Genomic DNA, 24892 nt, shown 5'->3' on the forward strand with positions numbered 1-24892 from the left:
TGTACTTACATTGTTATTCCAAATTCTTTTCATTTGGGAGTTTTGATGTTCCTTTTTATCCGGAGCTATCTCGTATTGTTTGATTGTTCAATAGTAATGTGACTCCATACATTCCCATTGTTCAATTTGACTGTCTCCATGTTCTGTAAGAAAGGAATTTGTAGTTATGGGGACATATGGATAACCAGTTGAATATACAAGTAGTATCTCTCCTTTCCAAATTTGGTCATTCAATAAAATCTTACAGTACTTATTTTGATGTATGATCAGAATAATGTTGCTTGGCTTCTGGGGTCACATTGTCTGAGGATATGATTAATTTGTTTATGGAATTTTGACCATATGACCCAGCACCTAAGGCTATGAAAGTAATTTCCTGAGTATCTTGAATTCTGTAGCATAATGAAGTTAATGACAAAATTCTAAAATAGGTTTTCCCACTTTAAACTACTCATTTTACAGTTCAATCATTAAAGTATAAGAATTACCTGTACTCACTGTATTCTTATAAAATAATGTACAGTACTGTACTCAATTGTTAGTTCATTCCATCAACTCTCAAAGCAGATTTCAGAAATATAACCTAAAAGCTGTGGTTCACTGGCCCTTCAAACTCTTCTTCCACCCAGTTTCCATAGGATTTTTTGTAGTGCCTTCAGCCTTAATTAGCAGAGCTCTTCATAAGAAAGGCTATAAGGAGATTATCTCTGAAGATTATACTTAGCCGCAAAGGAAAGTCTGGTGCTATTCTTCCCATCTACAAGAAGCTCAGCCTATGAGTTGGGTCAGCTTCGCTTCATAGAATGTCATAATTAAGGATTTTACTTGTTAAGACTATAAAGTCCAAAGATAAACTTTTTCCAAATCATGAGAAGTATTGCTATCGAAGAACCTACTGCTACAATAAAGATCATATATAGTACTGTATATCATATCCAAGATGCATAGATTATAAACTTGAGGGCTTTTCCCTACAGTAGTAATTTTGACCTTGACTACACACAAGTCCATTTACATGCTATTCTCTGTATGCCTTTTAGGGTTCAGGTTTCAACTATTTGCAGTGTCATGGAGACTCAAAACTCTCTAAGAAGAGGCTGACCAACTTTGCAAAAAGTCAGCCTTTTTTTATTTATATATGATATATACCCAGTATATGGTATATTTGATATGTTTTGTCCATATTATTTCATAGGTATCCCAGTACCATACGATTCAAGGATTCTATTGACATCTAGCAAAGTTATTACTCTGTTGTTCAAGTAAGAGTTCCTGGCCATATTATTGGGTGCGGGGCTGTGTATCTGAGGGAAAGGTTAAACACAACATTTATCTTAAATGCTCAAACACCAGTGAATAATTGAATATTATGCCATAAATATGGAGTCTTAGTGCAGTATGAGAAATTCACTGAAAATTTAATTCCATTTAGACCATGAGATTAACTTTTACAAATTAAAAACTGTAGCTAATTACCTAGTAATGCATAGAACAGTTGGGGATGGTGGAGAAGGATTGGACTGGATTGGTAACAGGAAATTATCTGACCTAGAGTATGCTAAGGATGCTACCCATATAAGCAGAACACCACAGGACTAGCAAAGCTTGCTTACCAGAATGCATGAAATATAATATGGGGTTGGGCTCAAGATAAATAAAAGAAAGAGAGATGATGAGAACGGAATATGTAATGGAAGATGAAATATCATTGGAAGGAGAACATATTAATAAGGTGGAATCATTTAAATATTTAGGAACTATGATCTCTAATGCAGGATCTTTTAGAATTCAAGATTAATGAAAGATTAAAAAAACAAATCAGACAATGACTAGGTTGAGTAAAATTTGGAAATTAAATTGCCTGAAATTACATATAAAAATCAGACTATATATCAGTTTAGTGAGATCAGTGTTACTGTATGGACATGAGTAAAGATATGACAATGAAACTATGAAACTATATTCAACAGTTTTTGTAGATTTGAGAACGAAATCCTCACAAGAATATTCATGGTTAAATGGGAAGATATGATTAGAAATGAAACTATAAGAGATACTACTTGAGTGCCATATGTGGATGAGATCATGGTGAGTGGTAGATGGAGATGGTTTGGTTACGCTCTTTGCACTCCCCAAAAGAGGTTAGTTCACCAAACTTTCAACTGGGCTCCACAAGGTACTAGAAGAGTTGAAAGACCCAGGCCTACATAGCTGAGAACTATGACTCGTGAAGTAGATGATGAATGGAAAAGTACAGCCTTAAAAGCTCAAGATAGAGATGACCCTTTGCGTCAATAGGCATGGTAGGAGATGGTGATGATGAACCCATTACTATCACATTCAAAATATCCACTGGTAATAATGGACATGATACAGTTATGTAAAGTACCTCCTAGATTACGATCCCTGTTACACTCAACATTATTGAACATGGGACGTGTGTGCTCAACTTGCCCCCACTGAGGGTGGAGGCATGCTTAGCGTTAGTATGCTTTCCACACCCCTTCTACTGGGATTCATATGCTCCCCACCAAGGTTAGAAAAGTCGTGTTAACATGTCTCCCACGTCCTTCTTTGTGGACTAACTGACCTCTCTTGAGTCTGCAGTAGTAATACATGCTCTTCCCCCCCCCCCCATCATGCTCTCAACCCATGAGAGGATGGGAACTATGTGCATGTCTCGCCCTTTCGTACACGCGACCCAGATATGCCATAGATGCCTGCAATTGAGAAGAGCGCTTCTCACTGAGCTGCCGAGCAACATTTCTCTTAACACACATGCAAGTATGGCTGCGCGCAAACACCTTAGTACGTTGACACTCCTTAGATTCACGTGTCTCCACTAGACAACCCCTTCTCGCTTGAGCCTACTGTGGCAAAGCAAGCTCAGTCAGTAAGGGGTTTAAAACAGGTATACTGCCACACATGCTTAGTATACGAGTGGATCAACTCGCCTATCTCCACTAGACAACTCCTCGCCTTGCCCGTTGTGATAGCGTGCTACCTCCCTCAAACGCTCAGTCTGTTAGGGGATATGGAACAAGTGGGTGACTTTGCAAACTCAGGATTAACTCGCCTGTCTTCCTAGATAACCCCTCCTCTCCTGAGGCAGTTGGAGTAACATACACTGAACCCTCCCTCACGTGCCCAGTTCTGTTAGGGGTTTGGAACCGGTGGTTTACCATGCACGCCTTTCAAAAATGCAACTCAACACTTGGCGAAGCGCATCGCCCATAGACGTGCCTCACAAAATCCAAGATGCACCCCCTAGAGCGTTCAGGAGGGAGTATAATGAGGAGTTATTTTCCATGGGAAACCTTAACAACTGCAAGACCTGGAGTATGCTAGTCCCCAACTGCATTCATAATTATGACCTGCAGGTTAGACCTGGCTGACTATTAGAGGTGTGGCCTTCAATGGCCATTACTTCTTCTAGGGGACCCTCATCCTTGAACCCATCACGGTTCAAGATCACCCAGAGTATTATCTCCCGGCGACAAAATTAGGGTTGATCTAAACCCACCTCTCGCCTTGGAATCAGTTACAAAAGTCATTGGACTTCTTTGGAAAGAAATAGATTCTGTTCAGATACCAAGTTCCCTGACACCTCAGAGGGTAGTAGGATCTTCAGTCAGGCCCGATGAATGGCGCTTTTTGCAGACCAGAAGGAATTCTTGAGCTTTCGGGAAGATCATGATTCGGGACCCAGATCTGATTCCAGATGTGTACTGAGAACAGTCCTCAACCTTCGAAGGGAGAGTGTGAGACATTTTTGTATATCTACCCTGTCCCACACTGGCGGGTCGCTCTCCAAAATATACCTCCAGAACATCTGTGCAGTATTACACTCACATACTCGATTATTGTAGGAGCGATGTCAGGCAAGATCTGGTGAAGCACCCATCTTTCCAGATTCACAGAGTAGAGTGGATGAAGAAGCATGCCAGAGCTCATCTTCACAGCATGGAACATTTAGTTGACGCTACTGGAATGTGTAAACTGCTGTACGATCATCTCTTCATACCCTGAGTTCCAAAAGAAAAGATTCAAAAGACCGGAACAGCCCTCGTTGAAGGTTAACAACAAGTTGGTAAAAGAGTTGTTGTCCCCTTTTGAGATGTAGCTTCAAGAAATTATGAAATATACTCTTTTTGATGACAAGAGTTGGTAAGTCTCATGGGTTCCCCTCTTTCTCCACATCCTCTCTCATCTCCCTCATCGGTCCAAGGACGAGGTTTGAATCCCCGGTGGTTCCTCAGTAATAAATCTACCACAAAGTCATGGGATAGTATGCCTTACCAGAACAGGGATGAATAAGAATGCAACAGGAGCAATTGCCAAAGGATTGGAGTTGCTGCTGAAGTGGCTCAAGATTCTGTTTGCTAGGTGGGATCCTTGTACTTCCTTATCCTCAGACACATAGTCAGTCAGCTAACTCTTTTATAAGTCACATGTACTGTTTCTCTCCCCATGGAAGAGACAGTGGTACCCTATCCTTCACCAAGGACAAAAGAAAAGACAGCGAGATGTCACACTACTTAACTTTCCCCTCAACCCTATTGGAATGAAATTGGCTCTTGATTGTAGGTCAGTTAGAGATCACACGCTTTTATGGTAGCCACATCTTCCCAGTTCATGTCTCTTCTCCCTCTAATGGGAGCGTGATTGATTGATTGACAGAAAACTTTCAATCAATCAATCAATCACGCTCCCATTAGAGGGAGAAGAGACATGCTACTAGGTGTTAGTGCAATCGTAAAGAAGTGTCATTACACTTGCGCGATCACAAGCCACAACTGCATCTGTTCAGCTCATCATCTATGCCTGCTAGTGACCCATCGCACGTCTTCTCACCTCTACTCACGATTGATCGCACACCCTCTCACCTGCTTGGTAGAGCGCTCTCATAGCAGAGCACCTCCACGAACACTTCCATTTGGGCTTAGCAAGTGGGGCGTCATCTTAGAGCAGTCACATGTGGGTGCTTTCGTATATACAGTATTTATACACAACGTCCCTCACAGCTCAACTTGCAAGCTAAAGCTTTTGTTGCGCACTCCCAGTTACTCCCAGATTTACGTGGGACAAAGAATTAGGATGTGCAATTACAACTTCGGCGCTTCAAGACACTCCACGGGCTGTTGCTGAACATAGGGGAAATGACAAATCCCCAGGCTTTTTCAGTCGAAGCTCTTATGGAGAAGACATCTAGAATCCGTTCGAACGTCGCAAAGGAAGTATGAGGAGCCACTCCTACAATACCTAGGGTTAAGATATGGGCCGACAAGGAGCATTGATGCCATATCAACGGGTTGGAGCATCGAGGGCCCTTCCTCGCGTTCCAACGCATTTACAGTATGCTCTTGAACCGGGCACTCATAGGTGCCGATGAGCAACAACCGAGTTACATGTATAATCAGAAAGGGTCGTATGATTTCTCTGAAGCCTTGCCAGTTAACAATATTAGTTTGTAAGTAGGCAGAGCTCTGACTGTCACCTCTACTCCATGCAAAGAAGAGTATTGCGACAGTCGAGCTGAGTAGGGAGGTGTAGATCATTGGATCAGAATGATCTTTGCTTCCTCAGATAGTGAACAGGAGGAAGAGAAATAAGATAAAATTGAGTGCCCAAGTGTATCCTCAAGCAAGAGAACTATAACCCAAAACAGTGGAAGACCATGGTACAGAGGCTATGGCACTACCCAAGACTAGAGAACAATGGTTTGATTTTGGAGTGTCTTTCTCCTAGAAGAGCTGCTTACCATAGCTAAACAGTCTCTTCTACCCTTACCAAAAGGAAAGTGGCCACTGAACATTGCAGTAACCCCTTGGGTGAAAAAGAAATGTTTGGTAATCTCAGTGTTGTCAGGTGTAAGAGGACAGAGGAGAATATGTAAAGATTAGGCCAGACTATTCGGTGTGTGTGTAGGCAAAGGGAAAATGAACAGTAACCAGAGAGAAGGATCCAATGCATTACTGTCTGGCCAGTCAATGGACCCCATAACTCTCTAGCAGTAGTATTTCAATGGGGGCTGGTGCCCTGGCCAACCTACTACCTATAAATTCCACAGTTCTACCTAATAAGAGTATTTGAACGAAGTCTGGTCCACTCTCATTCTCAATTGACTCTAGTAGGTAGTAGGTTGGCCAGGACACCAGCCGCCCGTCGAAATACTACCGCTAGAGAGTTATGGGGGTCCTTTGACTTGCCAGACAGTACTACATAGGACCCTTCTCTCTAGTTACGATTCTTTTCTATGCCTATACAGACATCGAATGTCCTATTCTTTACAGATTCTCCTCTCTCCTCATGCACCTGACAACACTGAGATTACTAAACCTTTTTTCTTCACCCAAGGGGTTAACTACTGCCCTGTAATTGTTCAGTGGCTACTTTGCTCTTGGTAAGGGTAGAAGAGACTCTTTAGCTGTGGTAAGCAGCTCTTCTAGGAGAAGGACACTCCAAAATCAAACCAGTGTTCTCTAGTCTTGGGTAGTGCCATAGCCTTTGTACCATGGTCTTCCACTGTCTTGGGTTAGAGTTCTCTTGCTTGAGGGTACACTCGGGCACACTATTCTATCTAATTTCTCTCTTTCTTGTTTTGTTATAATTTTTATAGTTTATATAGGAAATATTTATTTTAATGCTGTTGCTATTCTTAAAATATTTTATTTTTCCTTTTTTCCTTTCCTCACTGAGCTATTTTCCCTGTTGGGGCCCCTAGGCTTATAGCATCCTGCTTTTCCAACTAGGGTTGTAGCTTAGCTAGTAATAATAATAACAGAATTTTACTCTTCCTTTGAAAAGGAAAACTCTTATCAGTATCACCGGTGAAAGATTATTACTCAGCCTTTAGCCAGATCTTTAGGGTGAAAGGTGTTGATACTTCCTCCTCAGTAGAACTCAACTCTGTTCATATGGAATCTTGAGCAGTTCTGACCACTATTCTGAGATGCAGAAGTACCCTGGCTGTAACAACCAATGGTGCAGCACTTATATGAACATACATGAGGTTGACACCCACTCGATTTTTGCCTCTTGCAGGGATTAAGTGTTCCCTCTCTTCTACTTGCCCAGAATACAAGGACTGGCCGAAGGACCAATGGGCGTGCTACAGCAGAAAGAGGAAGACGACGACAAAGAGATTGTTCGCCTTCCAAGATGGCAGTGAAAGCTGGCGACTCCGTCCCTTATTCTCCAGGCTCAGGGTCCACACATGTTTCTCTCCAACCAGCTCCAGTGCAAGGTTCAGGTTTGATTGTTAGTTCCCACACCAACATGTGGAGCTCAAGGTAAGATAACCTGTAGATCTCCATCTGTGGCGGGGCCCTCAAGATAGTCCTGTCACAATTTGATTCCCATCCCTGACTTCCAAGCCATTCAGGGACCTCAGCAGGACTTAGGTTTCAGAGGAGGAAACTACACCAGTGAAAGAGCCTGCTTCCTTGAGTATGGGAATCAGAACCTGGTTGCTGAAGATGAGTAAAAAGAAAGCAGGGAAGAGGAAGATAAAGTACGTCCATACCATGGATCATTCACTACTTCAAGGGGAGGAAGACGAGAACGACCTCAGCTTCTCGGGTGCTGTAGATTGGCCCTAGATTCTCCAAAAGACCTAGCAAGCAAGAGAAAGAAATCTAGACTTTCCCACTCGCTGCAGCTTGGATCACCTCGTGGTTGGATGCCTCCTTTTTCCCAGTGTGCCACCACGTATGAGAGCACTGCGCTATCCTAAGCCTCCCTCATGCTCCCAAATGAAGAAGGTTAAATGGGGGATCAGGGGATAGAGAGGATACATCACCATTCCCCTTCCTGATGCTCATATTCGTGGATTTTCCTCTAGCTAGAGCAGGAAAATTAACTTAGCTTTCATCACTCCACCTCCTCTCCAAGTAGGAAGGATCAAACATTGGGTTAACATTTCAGTTGACATGAGGACAAGAGGGAACCAAAACTCGGCACGAGTACACGTGTCATGGCAAGGTAAGCCCCAGGTCTTCCTTCAGACACAGTATTGAAAGAGACCATCATACGGAGGCGAGAGGGGTGCTACCGTGATTGGACGAGAGGTCCTTTTCAAACCAGTTGATGTTAAAAGAGGCCTTCTTTTTCTAGGTCGACTAGAGAGATGAGACAATGCCTTCGAGACTGCAGCCTCGACTTCAGTCCAGGACACCTCCTGGCTTGATCGCTGGGACGGTGCATTTTCCCTCTTCGCGGCGAAGAAGGATCTGAGCAAGCCAGAGGTCTGGAGTAGATATACTGATCTAGTCCTTTTAGGCAGTAAGGTGATCGATTGTTTGACCCACCATAACCTCACAATGTCCGGGCTAAGTGGGTCCTGAGGAGATGGGATTTGGTTGTCGATAAGCTCCATACAAAGTTAGGTAGCATGGAGGCTTTGAAGCCGAGGAACTCCCCCCTCCACCTCACTTTGACCTGCATCCTTTTTACTCAGAGAGACCTGGACAGGAAGGTTGATTGTTGGAGGAAGATGAGCCAAGACTTACTTTTTCAAAGGGAGGTTTTGTTCCAGTCTGCAGGAACCACCAGTTCCATTCCTGGTTGTGGTCCCTCAGGAGTAGAACAAGTAGGGATAGGTCTCGATAATGGTAGTAGAGACACAGGACTTCCCGGGGGGGGGGAGGTGGCAGGAACACGGAGCTAACGAATGGACGGATTGAGTTCCCCACGACCATTACCATATTCTGTTCTCAGGCTCTCCCCACTCTCCTTTCACGAGTGAGAAAAATGTTCCAGTCTTACCTCCAAGGGTTGCAACTTGAACTCTCACACCAGCAAGAAGTCCATTACATGGTGGACAATTAAGCTCTTCAAGCAGTCTTGGACTGGTATCCAGGCTTTTACAGTCGCCTCTTCCTATTGGAGAGCGCGTCAGGGGGGTTGGAGACCAGTCATCAACCTGTCTCCCTGGAATGGGTTTCATCGCCTGTCTCCCTGGAACGGGATCATTCTGCAGGAGCCCTTCAAGATGGATATGGTGAACACCATCTTAGCATTGATCATGTTTTCACCGGATCAGAAAGATGCTTATTTTTAGATAGCTATTCATTCCTATTCATTGCGGAGAAAACAGTCCTCCAGTTCAGGACCTTTGGTTCGTACTCTTGACAATCATGTAGGTGTTCACAAGTGTCTACCCCCTTCATTATCTGGACGACCAGATACTCCTTTCACCCTCAAGGGAAGCCTTGGTCCAACAAAGAGGCAAACTTGCAGTTCTATCACAAACCTAAGAAATGGTATATCTGTGGAAGAGACTGGATTCGTTGCAGAGGTGTTCTCCTCAAACTACAGGCTGTTACAACTATGACAGGTGGTGGTTCTCAAACATACAGCTTTCCCAGCCAAGCAGTGACAGAGACTTCTAGGGCAACTCTTTCTCTTAGGGGTGATGACAGTAGTTCCTCAAAGAAGGCTGAATCAGAGAGCAGTGCAATGGTAGCCCTGGTATGGTGATCCCCTAAGGAAAATTCCCAGTAAGACCCTCCCCCTGGATTGCACGCTACTGGAGTTGCTCCTGTTCGTGACTGCATCCAAGGAAGGGTGTGGTGTGCATCTGAGATCAGACACTGTTCATGGAAGTTGGAGATCAAAGTAACAAAGGCTGCACATGAACTGGAGATGATGACAGCACTTTAAACCTCAGCCACCTTCATGAGACACCTTCAAGGCCACTTGGTCATGCTGATGGTGTGCCCTGGCATCAAGTCTTGCTTAGACAAAGTGGTAGGACCAAAAGCAAGGCTCATTCAGGGAAACGAATTGTGATAGGAGACAAACTAAGCTGGAGGTCAAGTTGTTGGGTCAGAGTTGTCCCTTCATTCCCTAGTGGTAAGGACTCTTTTGAATTCTGGGATTCCCTAACCATAGACCTGTTCATGACCGGTCTGAACCACAAACTTCCGATCTATTGCTTGTCAGTACCAGACCCGATGGTGTTCATCAACGACACATTCCAACACCCCTGGGACAGAAAGTACCCAAATGTCTTCCCTCTTTGCTGTCTGATCAGAAGCATGCTCAACAGGGTCCTAGAACCCAAAATTTGGCTAACTTTAATGACCCCATAAGGAAAAGTACTAAGACCTCCTTTGCTAGCCTCACGTGAGAAGGTACCATAACGTACTGTCATCCCTTCTTTTCACAGGTGGAGAATGTCTAGTTCCTTCTTGGAAAGAGGGGATTTTTGATAAAAATCCTCCTCAGCAGTCTACCCGGCCAAGTGGGCAATCTTATGTGCATGGTGTAGGGGGAAGGACATCTCTCCAGTCTCAGCCTCTGTGCATGTCATATCAGAGTTACTGGTCTTTCTCCAAAGGGACAAGCAATTTTTGGTGGCAACGATAAAGGGTTGTCGTGGCGTGCTAGGACGACTCGACCCATGGGTCTCTAGAGAGACTCCATGCTCGTGAGGAAGTTTTGAGCAATCTTGTTCTCCCAGACAGGTACACCTCCCAGAATGGGACTTCACGAAGGCCCCTGTTTGAAACCCTACGAGAAGTATCATATGGAGACCTAACCCTTAAGGGAATTTTTCTTCTAGCACTAGCATCAGCCAAGAGAGACAATTAGCTCCACGATATCTCCTACCTGGTCTCACAAATAGGCTGGAAGATGACATTCAGGTTCTTACCCAAGTTCATAACCAAAATGCAGAACCCTACAATTTGTGACAAGTGGTGTTTTTCTCAATCTCCCCCTCAGTTCAGTTTTCAATTCTCCATTAGACTTAGTTTGTCCCCGTCAGGATCATCCAAGAGTATTCAAAATGAACGGAAAATTGCAGATCAGTCATGCAGAACCTGTCTGTGGGTATGGGCACAGAGACGAGGAAGAAAAAGATCAGTCAGAATGCCATCTCATTTTGGTTACAAGAAACAATCGGAAGAGCTTACGAAAGTAGGGGTAGCACAACTCCTCCCAATATTAGAGCTTATGAAATACATGGATTGGTTGCAACAATGACCTTCAGAAAGAACGCTTAGGTAGTAGGACAGCACACTACTTAAGGGGCATTACTCACAGGTCTCTCAGTACCTCCGTAGGACTGGTTGTTGCCACCCAATAAATGATCTAGTGCTTATTATACGTGGCTTTTCCACCCTTTTCTCCTTCTATTACAAACACTTGGTCTATCATCCACATAGATTGAAAAGCTTGGAACCAATAATCCCATTACTTGTGCTTTGCCTGGAAGGATGACTCCTCTTTTTCAAGTTTTTTCCCATGGAGGGGTAGCCTGTGTGGAGATTCATTTAGTTCTTGATTTCCTACTATGATCCAGGAAAAGATGCCAAGAGAGGAGGTTGTTTTCCTGGTGTTTTTTTTCCCCTAACTATACAAACATGCATCCTTTAGGGTCACCTCATCCTCCCCACAAATCCTGGGGCTGGAACCTTCAAGAAGGGCAAATTTGGCCATGCAAGAGAACAGGTTACAGTACTCCTTCTTTCACACATTCCTGCTAATCTCTCAAACAGGACAGTGTGTGAGAGAAAAGAAAGGAACCTAGCTACTTTAAAGGACTTTGGTTTCTATAGTTAGGAAATATACAATTATTATAATTTGTGATATTTGACATCTTGTTGTGTAGAGGACCAGTTTTAAGATGTATAATTTTTCAGGGGATTATGTAATGGTCCTAGAACATGAGACATATTGCGCAGAAACTTCAAGTAGATGACAGTGCCAAGAAAGGATCTCATGGTTTTATATTCTCAAGGGAAGAGAGAAAAGAAGAAAGGCCAGAGATTCTTGCCTCTCCTTCTAGACTTACGTCGCAGCCGCTGGACGAAATGCTTCTTTTCCTGTGAGGATGCAAAGTTTGCAACACAGATGTTCAATAACTACCCGAGGACCAAGGATAGGTTATCCTGGGATGTGGGTTTACTCCCATAAGTAGTAGGCAGCGAAGATTGTTAGTTGTTCCAAACTCTTGCCTTCAGAGCTCCCACTGACAGGTTCTTCCTGAAGGTTAGGATAGATGCAATGTCTCTAACTTTAGAGTCCAAGATGGTTCTTCATCCTCCCAACGGATCAGCACGTCTGATCTTGCATAATGCAGAAGAAACAGTGTTCTTGGATATCTATTTCTTTTACCCTTCCACTGGTGGAAAAGTCTCAGGTGCTCCTCATGGGAGTCTGCATTCTGTCTGCAGAAATGTTGTCTTCAATGGACAGAAAGGCATGACATCCTAATTCCTGCTTTTCACTTGAAAAGAAAAGATGGAATACTCAAACCCGGAGTTGTAAAAGGCTGGATTCTGGGTCTTTGACAGAAACTCTGGATCAAAGGTAAAGAAAACTTACTTAAGTTTTGAAAATGACACATAACATACAAATTGTCGTAAGGTATATATCTCTTCACATACACCAAGATGGAGCCTTGTGACCAGACAAGAATTCTTAATAATCAGATCCATACCTGAAGCCCATTTCTAGGGCTCGTGAAGGAGTCGATAGAGACACCTGAGAAATCTAGTGACATTGCAATAGGGGTTTGAGTTCTTCAATAAGAAAAGATTGTTCAAAGCCCCTCTACAATACCAATCACAGGAGATGGTTAGTGACCTCAAAGAGGAGCATCAACATATCCTAATACTATTTGGCATTTGGGAACCAAATAGGTCATACTGAGGACCAATGTTGTCAACAGTCTATTGAGTAACTGGTAAATTAGGTAAAATAGCAGAAAGGCAAATGTGTACAAAATATACAGTGGTGTTGAGAAGTGTTCCCAGCCTATATTCCTGGAAGTGGAAAGCACCTTACTGGAAGATCTAGTTCGACCATGAGCCGAACCACTCTGTAGATGGTGATTCCGAAGAGCAAGACACCTTTCTGTGCCCAGATAAGAGACCACCCTGGTCCCTTACACTGTGCCCCCTAGTGATTGAGTATGTCTGCTAGAACAATCCTCTGGCCTGAAATGAACCTTACCAAAACTATTATATTGTACGCTTCTCGTTTGTGTAGATGCTTTGCCAAATTGCAAAGCTGTAAAAACATCACCCTAACTTGACGTAGATCAAGACAATGGTGTTTTCATTCATCAACGCTACCAGGGGGCCTATCTATTGGAAAGTTTGTAATGCTAGTAGCATTGCTTGGACTTAGCAGGTTTATATGCAGGCACTTCTTCTGGGGCCAGAATCCTGAGGTGGTCTTGTTCCTCAGGTGTGTGTGCTCAACCACTCCTTGAATATGTCTGTGAATGCGAGTTGATAGAAGTTCCCCCGGTGAGATGGTCGTCATTCAGCCACTTGGTCAGATCATTCCATATTCCCTGTTCTACTGAAGTGAGGAGGTAGAGGAATTGCTAGTTGTTGACCAATGACTCTTCCAACTCATTAGAGCAATCATTGGTAGAGAGGCCCATGCGGAATGAGTTGTCGAGCAATGAAAGATGTCCCAGAAGAAGTTGCTACTAGAGAGCCAGAAGTTATTAGTTATACAGGAACAGGTGTACTACCTTCCCAAGTTTACCAATATAATCGTTCGATGCGTTTATCAGCACACTCCAGAACTCTATCCTCTGCTTGGCCATTAGACTGGGCTTCACCGACTGATCATATATCGTTACAAAAGAATATTCATCTGTCTTAATCCTGGAACACTGCTTTCTGGAGGGAGACTTGGGAAGTCAATTGTAAAGAAGTCCCAAAGAGAATCTCGTTCGAGTAGGTACAAGAAGAGGCAAAAGAATGAATGCTCGGGGGAGATAGATCAACTGAACTGATACCTATTGCCCCAAGAAATAAGAGGAATTCCTGTGCTTCCTGTAGGATTGAAGGATTAGTATCTAAAAGTACCCATCCTTCAGCTCCACCAAGGGTGTGAAGTTTTCTTTCCTGATAGCAGATAACTTCAAGCACATTCTTTTCAACGACTGTTTCCTTCAAGACCCAGTGACACTGGTTTTCTGCTGCAGTGCTAGGAAGGTCACTGCCTTCCTCATGAGAGAGCAAAGTCTTTTCTATATATTACTTAAGCATTTCTGGATTTATCAAACCCCAAGAAATTGTGAAATATGCAACAGCCCCTAACCAGTAATTAATTCAGGAAGTTGTTCGGAAACTGGTTATGGAAGCAGTTTCTATGGTTGCAGACTCCATAATCAAGAATTATGTACCCTCATGTTCGAGTCTTCCACCATGCACCTGCAGTCAGCACTGCTTTTGCTGAATTGATGGACAGTGGAGAAGGGTCTACCTCCTCTGGGAATCTGGGAAATAGAACTAACGTTGTCAAGAGAGGACAGGGCATTATCTTGCTTTATCGACAGGAGCAAAAGTTCCTCGAATCGTAAATCTAGGAAATGATCCTAACTAATGCTTCGCGAGGAAAAACCAACCTCAGCACCAAAGCCAGAGTTTGAAAGTTGAGAGGTGCTGATTAATAGGGATAACCCCTTCCCTAATAAGCACCTTGGTTGGCTCTGAAGGTCAATGAACTTACGAATGAGTGCAAAGACCTTGGTGAGCTTAAATTCTGTCTTGAAAACCTCTACTTCCAGAGGCAATTACTGTATCACAACATTCTTTAAAGATTACTCTTTCCCTTTGGGGTATTTTCAAACCAGTCCAAGAACAGAATGTAGCCATACCCTGGAAAGAAAGAAGTGACTACTTCTGGGTCTTGTGCTCTCAGAGGCTAAAGGGCACTAAGTGCCTTAGCCTTTTGAGAGCAGGCTGGAGAGTGTGGTACTAAGCAGCACGCAGTTGCATCACATGATTGCCTACTTTTGGATGGAGAGAGGCATTGCCAATAATTGTGAGAGTATGATGTAGCATGTCGGTACTTGTACAAAAGCTGAGAAGTTACCTGTTCCACTTCTGTATTGCGCAAATAAGTTGGAAAATTTCTGATCATGGAAAGATCTCATGTCATAGACCTGTATCTGAGTGCGAGAAGATCTAGATCGTGAAACAGACTTGGTGTATAGGAAGATCTCAATGCAATGAAAAACTACAGTGCTTAGGAAGATCTCTGTGCTGGGATAGAACAGATAACAGGTGATGGGATTTAGTCCCCTAGCTACCTGAAAGTAACATCGCTCAATTAGCGAGGTTCCAATTGCATGGTTTTCAATCGTGCGGGGCTGATCAAACAAATCTTGATCACATAGTGCCTCCCAAAGAGACCAATGGGGAGGGGTTGTAGGGCAGAGTACCGAGGAAGGAATAGGCCTAGCCAGGTTAATGCAGACGCCATTAACACGTCAGTGTTAGTTGGCAGGGAAAATCAAAGTGACTATTCCCGACACCTCATTATAAGTTTTTAATGCCGAATTACGGCTACGCTTGAATCAATCTCCTAATAAAAGGACCATGGTTTGTATTTGTATAGGAACAAACTTATATTTAAAAAGGCCTATCTAGTTTGTTACTGTTTTATCTTGAATTATTATACAGTCAGTATTTTGTTTATATGAAATTGAAATAATTTAAACAAATGTTTCATTGACTATGCTTACCAGTAGTAAATTAAATCCTCTTACAGCCTCTGTATCTGAGAAGTAACAGCCATCTTTCTTATTTCCAGCGCATCAAGGCCATGATAAAACCAGAAGAATATATACCACCTCAGTTAAGTCAGATTAATTCCCACTATGGAACTCATGTCTGAAAAGGTGTGTTGCATTGGAGCATTCCTGTTTCAAGTTTATTTCCCATATACCTCGTCACCAAAAAATGTACTTCCCCCTTATGGCAGGCATATCTGTAAAGGTTAATTTTGCAATATTACAGTCAAATATGAGAACTATTTACCTAACTGTTTTAACCCTTTGTCAGGAAAATTTAGGACTTTCAAGGTACTGTCAGTTATCAGTTATTTAGATCTTAAAATAAATTTTAATTTTATATAAATATTCAAAATTAATAGAATCCTAGTCATGAAAAACCTTGGGGACTTTTTGGATGTCATATTAACTCATGCACATACTATGATTATCATTTTAATAGGGACACATACTATTTAGTATTTCTGTTGAAGTTTCAATTATATCCCATGATTATACGGATTATGTGTATATGTATGTTACATTTTAAGGACATTAATAGTATATACATAAGTATAAATCATAATATTACAAAATAAGTACATTAAATGTGTTAAAATGTACTACTGTACTTCATATATTTACCAAAAAAAGCAAACCTACATACAGTACTTACTTATATGTAAGTTTTTGTGGATTTGAAAAACAATCTTTCATCTTTTGTTAACCACAGTAGGCTTACTCACAGCATCAGTAATTTATACTTCACATTTGTGCAGATAATTTTGTGTTTGCAGCTGAATCAACATTTTTCTTAATGTATTGGGACAAGCACTTCATTGTGTGTCAGCCATGTCCTCAGTAAGCTTGTGTATAAAAGATAAAAGAGGCAATTGTTAAGGGTGAATAAATGTTATATATATACCTGTATACAAATGTGGTCTACATAAATGTGTATTGTACTGTATAGTGAAAAACGTTAAATGTAAGATTCACTTATCAAATTGCATATTAGAGTATAAAACATATGGTTGTATTATGTACAAGTTTTGTAACTATAGTTTGGTTTGCCATGCATATGCAGTGTAAATTATATAGAAAAAGGGCATTGGAAAACACCAAATAAATGTTAAGAAACTGAAGAAAACAACAAATGGCGAAACATTTTGAAATGAAAAAAAAAAATCATTTGAAATTGTATGCGCTCATGTTTCATAATAACCTACTTGTTAAACTTAACTGTACTGTATTTTAGTATGTCTACATTAATTAAAATCGCCTCATATACTGCAAGAAGAACCACAAAAGCAATATTTGTGGGAGCATTAAAATGTGATGCATGTTATACGGTCAATATTAATACCATATATGCTTGAAACATTACATAATAGTAGAAGCATATGTATTTCATACATAACTTTTGCTTACCCATTTACAATAATAATACTTATAAAATATATTCAAAATTTTAGATATTTGTGTACATATATGTGCTGTACGTAGCTATATTTTTTGTACAGTATATGCAAACATATACAGGAGTACAGTTCGTTTAATTAAATGTTTATATATACTGTATCTAAATGTTCAAAAATTTGCAGTATTGGTGTACAGGATTGTATAATCATTTTTAAACCAAATTTATACCTGTGAGCATGTGTGTATAGTATATACATACAGTATCTACACCAATGTCTCTAAACTTGCATAATGTGTATATATGTATATTTCTATTACCTTGACATAATTACCCCTCAAGTTAATGTATGTTTGTGAGGTGTATATTTGTATCGTTATGTGTTTTTGTTTGTATGCATGTGTGTATATACAGTATACGTGTACTGATGAATTATCAGCAGTCTCATTACCTCATCTTTTGTAAAGCTCAGTGGTATGCCTGACTCTCAATGTCTGATGTAACAGTATATGAGCAGAAGTATTGTAAACTTTGTGTTTTGTGGGTAATGTATGTAGTGTTTTTAGAAGTGCCATATAAAAGTCAATTATAAACTTTTAATTGTTACTGACTGCTCTGAAAGACAAGCCTATCTATTTACTAAAATTATCATATTACAATGTTATGTCTGTACTGCAATGGTTAATACACAATAGCACTAATTTGTTCTGGTAACATTAAAGTGAAAAAAATGCAGAATAGCAATGGAATTTTCATTGCATTATTTCTCTGTACATAGCAAATTTTTCTCCTTTGGTTATGCAGTTGATCTCCTGTAGGGTGTTTAGTTACTTAATAATAATTTCTAAGATCCACGTGGATCCACTAAAGGAGAGTTGAATGTCATTAGAAACTTGGACCGTTTTTTTTTTATTATGCTTAGCCTAATTAGATTTTCTGTTAGAACCTCTGATATTGATATTTGTTTAAAGTTTTGGTTAGGTAGTTTGCATTTATTGTCACTCGCATTTGTAGTCCCTTACAGTCTATCATGTTAAAGCACTTCTATAATAGATTCAATTTACTGATGACTTTAAACAAAAATCTTTTTATTTGCATGGCATAGTTATGCTAATAAGATTCGTTTTGTAGAAGAGCCGTGCAATAAAGGAGGCACATTCTTTTTTTCTGTTTCTGATGGTTTATTAAAATTGTTAACAATTTATCTTGCTTTTCAGGAAAGCTTTGTGATTTATTCTGTATGTGTTGATGTCATCAAAACGTGTTTAAATCAATGTGTTGTTATATGAGAAAAGAATACTCATAGTAATAGTACAATAACTGTCAAATGTATTTTATGTATGTATGTCTGTATGTAGTTGTTAAACGGGGAAAATATTTTATCACAGCAAATACAAATGAAATTATTTTGAATAATGAACTTAGATTTTTGTACAGTTGTAGGTTAAGGACAAATTATTTGTTGTACTGTATTTCATATGTGCAATGTCCAATGAATTATATAGTAATGTTACAGTGAGTGTGAGATGTTGATGAAGGGAAAAAAAAAGGAGTATTAGCTTGAATTTAGACAGATGGAGACAGTATCCAATAGCCTATAGCAGGAGCAAACAATAGTTATTCCTTACTTATTATCAAGGAAAGAAATAATTTTTAATGAAAATCGTGCTAATGTTTAAAAAATAGATATAGATTATGTGATGTAGCTATAGAACACGAAGAGATCTGGTGATGTACAAGACACGTACGTGTACAGTTCTCTGTGCATGCCCTCGAAATCAGCTACTCGGTGCAGGACGCTGTGGGATAGCTGGATCAGTGAAGTTAACTCGTATCACACATTTGTTGTCTTCCTTATGTACTACATAATTACTGTACAGTATATGCATTTACTCGTGTGTATCATGAATTTTGTGTTGCAGATATTTACCCTAAGGGCCTTTTTCTTCTCCTACTTAACAACAGCCATGTTAAGTTGGGTTTATATAATGTAAAGATATTCTTTAGTACTCTTGATAGGGTAACATGAATTACATGTACTAAATTCAAAATTTAATCTATAACAATTTGCTAAGATGTTACCATTTGAATGTTTCACAGTAAAAATGATTTTTGTGGATGTTATACTTAACCATAGGTTATAAAGGAACTAATTGTTTCAAAGAGTTTAGTAGTCATTACTCATAATTTCATTCACCTATATAAATCAAGTGTTGAACCTTTTACAATAAATTGTAAAAATTGACTTTCTTGGCAATGTAATTACCATATTAATTTAAACTGTTCCTATTTAGTATTAAAAAAAAAATGACACAGGTTAAAGTTGGGTGGACTAATGCTCTCGTACATCAACAGTTCAAATTTCTTTTCATCCAAAATACAGTACAGTACAGTACTTGTATTGTAGTATTAATGAAAGTGCAGTTGACCAGTGAATTTTTTTCTCTACTAGTATACTAACAGGGTCATGAATGAATAAAAATGAACACACTGCTGCCTAAAATATCTAAAATACTATACATTTGCTGTTGAAACTAAATATCTTCAGTAGTTTGGATTAAAAATTCATAAGGACTATTAAAAAAAAAAAAAAAACATTAGTAATATGCAGCATACTTGAGCAAAAATACTGTATATCTGTGGTATTCTTTGCATCAGCTGCTTCTTCAAGGAAGAGAGCAGAAGTTCAATTATGCTTGATACTAGTTCCTATGCGAGTTGAAAGACTATGAAAATTCAAATACTATAACAAATCTAATAACTTGGTAAACAAACCAATCAAAGATTATATTTTACAAATAAACAACTTGCTAGCTGTAGTGGAAGCTTTTATTTTAAAGTTGTTAAATAATAATCATCCTGATAAAACTTTAAATCCTACCAAAACAATTTATATATTTTATATTCTATGAATGCAGTATTAACATGTCTAACAAGAGAACTAACACAATTAGCAATTTGATATCTAATGCACATTTCTGATGATTACTACCAATATAGCTGTATTTGGAATACACACACCTTACTATGAAACCCTAATCCAAATTTTAATTGGAAATAATTTAAGTATTGTATTGCCTAGTCCCTTAAGAATATTGTATTTTAGACCTATCTAATAATTTTTCTAAATTTGCAATTCATTAAAAATTTTTAATCATATTTCTTTTCTGAGATCAAGAGCTTTAGCCCACTAGGCTACTGTGAGTTTGGTTAAACTATTTTTAATATTCTTTAAGGCTATTTTACATTTGCAGATCTGCGAACAAGACTGGTTAAACTTGAAAATCATAAAAATTCCAAATTCCTATATCAAAATATCAGACCTTAGAATGAGAAAAATTACTAATTTAATGTACACAAGATTTACATTTTGTAAAATATTTGTCAATTCTGACATTTTCAGATATTTACATGTCTATCTGCAATTTCTGTAATGTTCCATACTATTCAATGTTTTGAAATTCATATCTAAATGAACCATACAGACATATGCAAGGTGCATAGTTGCCCAAGCCACCTCTAAATAAGACACTACATTGTATTTCATCATCTCATTAACTTTTCTTTTTCCTATACTGTATTGTAATGAATAAAGTCATCACGATTATAATGATAGGTCTCAAAAGTATAAAATGTACAGCGGGAAGTAAAATTAAATGAAATATATATATATTTGCTTTAATATTTCATGAAGTGCATAATTTTGTTTATTTATTTTAGTAGGCAAATTTAATTACTTTAATGTACCTACAGGTGGAAAGTGTAAAATCCACAAAATTCCTAGAGCTTTCAAAAAAATTACAAAAACTCTTTAATTGGTACATGGCATCCCTAGTAAGTTAATATTAAGGAAACTGAATGTTGTTCCATAAAAAAAGTCAAACATTATCAAAGTGTAATGACATAAAGCCAAGAATGAAACACTTACGAAACGCTGCTGTTGTAGTCAACGCTTATCCCAGGTTTCGTAATTTTATACTTATGGTTACAAGTAGTCAATACTTAGAAGCAGTGTTCTGTCTCAAGCTGGTTTGGTCTCTTTTTCTGTCTCCTCCTTCTCCTCCTCCTCCATCTTTATAGAGTTGCCTGCAGGAGGGTAACAGTGTAGCTGTAGTACTGTATAGTTCTCTTAGTAAAAATTTGCTGCAGTCTGAAATAAGATTATAGTGCTATAGTAATATTGAATTAAAAGTGGTTGAGTAATAATACGTGTTAATTACTTGCATTCTTATGTGAAAATCCATGGCAGAATGTATGTACAGATTCACATAATCTAAAGATTATAAGACGATTACCTCTTAGCAAGGACCCACCCAGTAGTGTATCATGTTACTGTTCTAACTTTCATATGTAAATATAGTTCACTGATTAATTCTCGATTCAGTGTTTAAAAATACTATCAGATTTTGTCTTAGGAATGAGCCCAGGGTTTAAAGAATGTATGGTTTTTAAAGCAAATGCTAACCTTGTTCCGAGAGCATTAACATAGCAACAAACATTTGCCCTTAACACATTTTTACAATTATTGAATACATCATTAGCCACCTGGATTAAAATTTTACTTTGAAATTTAGTATACAGACGGTCCTCAACTTGCAAACCTTCGGAGATAAAAACACATACCGGTATCCATCTTAAAACAACAAAGATAAGATAATATAAAATAATAATATAAAATCTAATGCAGTAAGTAATACAACATTTACAATATGAAACAGGACTATCTGTTGACTTCTGTAGCTTAAAATCGTAGGTATTTGAGTTAGATGAAGCCTATGCTAAGCCAAAATTAAACAAAATTCAGCTTCTATACAATTCAACTTACAAACAGCTTCTTGGTAACTATTCAATTAGTAAGCTAGTAGTAATAATAATAATAGTGCGTTGAGGACTTTCTGTACAAGTATTTTTTTGTAATTTCAATTTACCCTGCGTTCAACTAGTCAAAACAGTCATAAAAATTTGGCATGTCTTCAGCCATGGGTATCCCTAATCGATGTGAATACTCTACTGGTTATTTTATCTTGATAGCCTTAAGATAATTAAGAGAATGAGGAAACCCACCATTTTGAAATGCAAAAACTAAAATATCTTGCTTATTTTAGGGTCTGAGGGTCTGCAAAGAAAGTTTTTCAAAGTTATTCTATGTTACATGAAATGATATTTGGTTAACTCCTGTTTTAATGTCACTATTATTTCTAATTATTTTTTAATTCTATTTATATCTACAAATTTAATACACTTTTTGTGGGCATGAAAATTGACACAAGATGACTAATAAAAAGTTCATTAGAGACAAATACTAATGAACTTTATACTATTGCATTAGTGTCATTAAGAAAATATTGTATACAATCAAATTAATCCTATCAGATAAAGCAGAATGGGAATGAGAAGCAAAATGGTGAAAACATAAACAAAAGACTGTAACCTGTTTCCCTGTATGTTCAGATGAAATCTTATGGTTAGCCAAATATACGACATTACAGTCAGAATTATATAGTTTCATTCATGGACCCCAGCTCACCTTTCATAAAACAGGTTTGGTAGTTTATAGGTTTAAAGGTCCCTCATGAATGGCAGAGGCAAGGGACAAGACAATGCCCTTGAGACTGACCATATTTACATGTGATCAGCAACCAAGCCCTGCTCTCCACCCAAGCTAGGACTAGGAAGGGCCAAGCAATGGCTGTTGATGGCTCAGCAGGTAGATGGTGAGGTTCCAGACACTACAAGAAACTCTCGAGTCTGAGTGGGACTCGATCTCCAGTTCAGCAGATCGACAAGGCAGGAACGTTTCCAATAAGTTACCACAACCCGTGTAAATAATACTATTTTCTATCAACTGGTCCTAGCTAGGGTGGAGATGTGGGGATGGATTTGGACAAATAATATACTGATAAAAGATCAATGCACAAGAGTTCATGAGGAAGGTTTAAACGTTTTTAAGCATTTTACCATTTATCCATGGCAGACAAATTGCCAAGGATATTGCTAGAACTAAAAGTTTGTTTTTCCAAGTTGGAATTGTTAACTAATAGAAAGTCAAAAGAGATTAAAAGGTCACAAAAGGTCATGCAACATCGAAGCTAAATACTATTTTTTCTTGATCACTTGAACATCAAGATATTTTTCATATTCTTTGAAGTCGGTATTTTTAAACCTAAATCAAGCATGGAACTTCGCTAGTTTTGAGGTTATCTTTTGATTTCATTTTGCAAAGTTAGTTAAATGAGCATTTCATGCTTAACTAATGCAAAACTAACCAAATTAAAAAGGAAAGCAAATAAAGTTGTATTCCCCACCTGATGAAAAATATAAGTGCCAATCTTAAATATTCCTGTCCCAATTATAAAGACTACAAGAAAATATTATTATTATTATTACTTGCTAAGCTACAACCCTAGTTGAAAAAGCATGATGCTATAATCTCAGTGGCTGCAACAGGGAAAATAGCCCAGTGAGGAAAGGAACCAAGGAAAAATAGAATATTTGAAGATTAGTAATAGTAACATTAAAATATATATCTCCTAAATAAACTATAAAAACTTTAACAAAACAAGGGGAAGACGAATAAGATAGAATAGTGTGCCTGAGTGTACCCTCAATCAAGAGAACTCTAACCCAAAACAGTGGAAAACCATGATACAGAGGCTATGACACTACTCAGACTTAGAGAACAATGGTTTGATTTGGGAGAGTTCTTCTCCTACAAGAGCTCATTACCATAGCTCAGTCTTTTCTACCTTACCAAGAAGACAGTGTGGAAGCCCATGGTACAGAGGCTATGATACTACCCAAGATTTAGAGAACAATGGTTTGATCTTGGAGTGTCCTTCTCCTAGAAGAGCTGCTTACCATAGCTCAGTCTTTTCTACCCTTATCAAGAAGACAGTGGCCACTGAACAATTACAGTTCAGTAGTTACCCCCTTGAGAGAAGAATTGTTCGGTAATCTCAGTGTTGTCAGGTGTACGAGGACAGGGGAGAATATGTAAAGAATGGGCTCGACTATTTGGTGTATGTGTAGGAAAAGGGAAAATGAACTGTAACCAGAGAAGAATCCCATGAAGTACCGTCTGGGCAGTCAAAGGACCTAATATCTCTCTAGCAGAAGCATCTCAATGGGCAGCTGGTGCCCTAGCCAACCTACTACCATCAAGTTAAATGTAAATAAAAACTCACAAGCTCACCAATCTCCCGCTGGTATTCCCATGAATTTTGTAGTTTGGCGAGTCAAATCACCAATGTAACTATTGGTAATAACTAATCAAAATCAATATGGAAATATTTGGTGAAACTCAGCCTGTTCTCGCAGAGTTTGCGATAGGAAATATTACATTTTAACAGTTTAAAGGGCACTCATGAATGGCAGAAGCAAGGGACAGAGACAATGCCCTACAGACTGACCATATATACATACGATCATAGGCCCCTCTCCACCCCAAGGAGGGCCAGGCAATGGCTGCTAATGACTGACCAAGTAGACTTATAAGATTCCTAAAAATACCCTGCTTACCTCACAAAGATGGTGAGGTTGCAGACTCCATAATTATCTATCGAGTTGGAACATAACAGGGACCCCGGTCCAGTAGATAGCCAGGCAGGGACGTTTCCAATAGGCCACCACAAGGCTTTCAACAATTGAAAAAATTAGCAGATAAAACTTGGATCATTGGATCTTATGACCCTGCCATGGGGGCATCAAGGAAAATCAGTGCCATATAGGTGACTCATTGAATCATTTTAATATCAAAATAATTACTAAAAGTTCAATAGTTGTTAATAAACCCTTCCTAGCTACAATTATGACGATCCAGTAACCGATGCACAAAGAATCTTTCCTCGAGTCTTGGTTTAAAGATCGGCACTTCAGTCAACGGTTAATCTATATTTACCATTTGACCTTAAATCAAATATCAATAATTTGACCTTATATCAAATATCAAT

The 24892-nt window shown here is 39.1% G+C and overlaps 1 protein-coding gene and 1 long non-coding RNA gene across 5 annotated transcripts in view; one reads left to right on the forward strand and one right to left on the reverse strand.

Annotated features, from left to right (window-relative positions):
• Window positions 1-15703, forward strand: part of SerT (Serotonin transporter) — a 107038-nt gene extending 91335 nt beyond the window's left edge. The window contains exon 9 of the mRNA XM_068361997.1: window positions 15568-15703. Coding sequence (XP_068218098.1) covers window positions 15568-15651 — 84 coding nt within the window. The 3' untranslated portion in view covers window positions 15652-15703. The remainder of the gene's footprint in view (window positions 1-15567) is intronic.
• LOC137630497 (uncharacterized) overlaps window positions 1-24892 on the reverse strand; it is a 119199-nt gene that overhangs the window by 35360 nt on the left and 58947 nt on the right. The window contains exons 2-4 of one of the 4 annotated variants that reach the window (XR_011041722.1): window positions 20872-21093; window positions 15500-15744; window positions 10-143 (exon numbers count right to left, since the gene is read on the reverse strand). This is a non-coding gene — a long non-coding RNA (uncharacterized lncRNA). Of the gene's footprint in view, window positions 1-9; window positions 144-15499; window positions 16393-20871; window positions 21094-24892 lie in introns of all 4 variants that reach the window. The other 3 variants (XR_011041724.1, XR_011041721.1, XR_011041723.1) reach the window with 3 other exon arrangements.

This window comes from Palaemon carinicauda, chromosome 38, assembly GCF_036898095.1.
Source record: "Palaemon carinicauda isolate YSFRI2023 chromosome 38, ASM3689809v2, whole genome shotgun sequence".
In the NCBI taxonomy this organism is placed as follows: domain Eukaryota; kingdom Metazoa; phylum Arthropoda; class Malacostraca; order Decapoda; family Palaemonidae; genus Palaemon; species Palaemon carinicauda.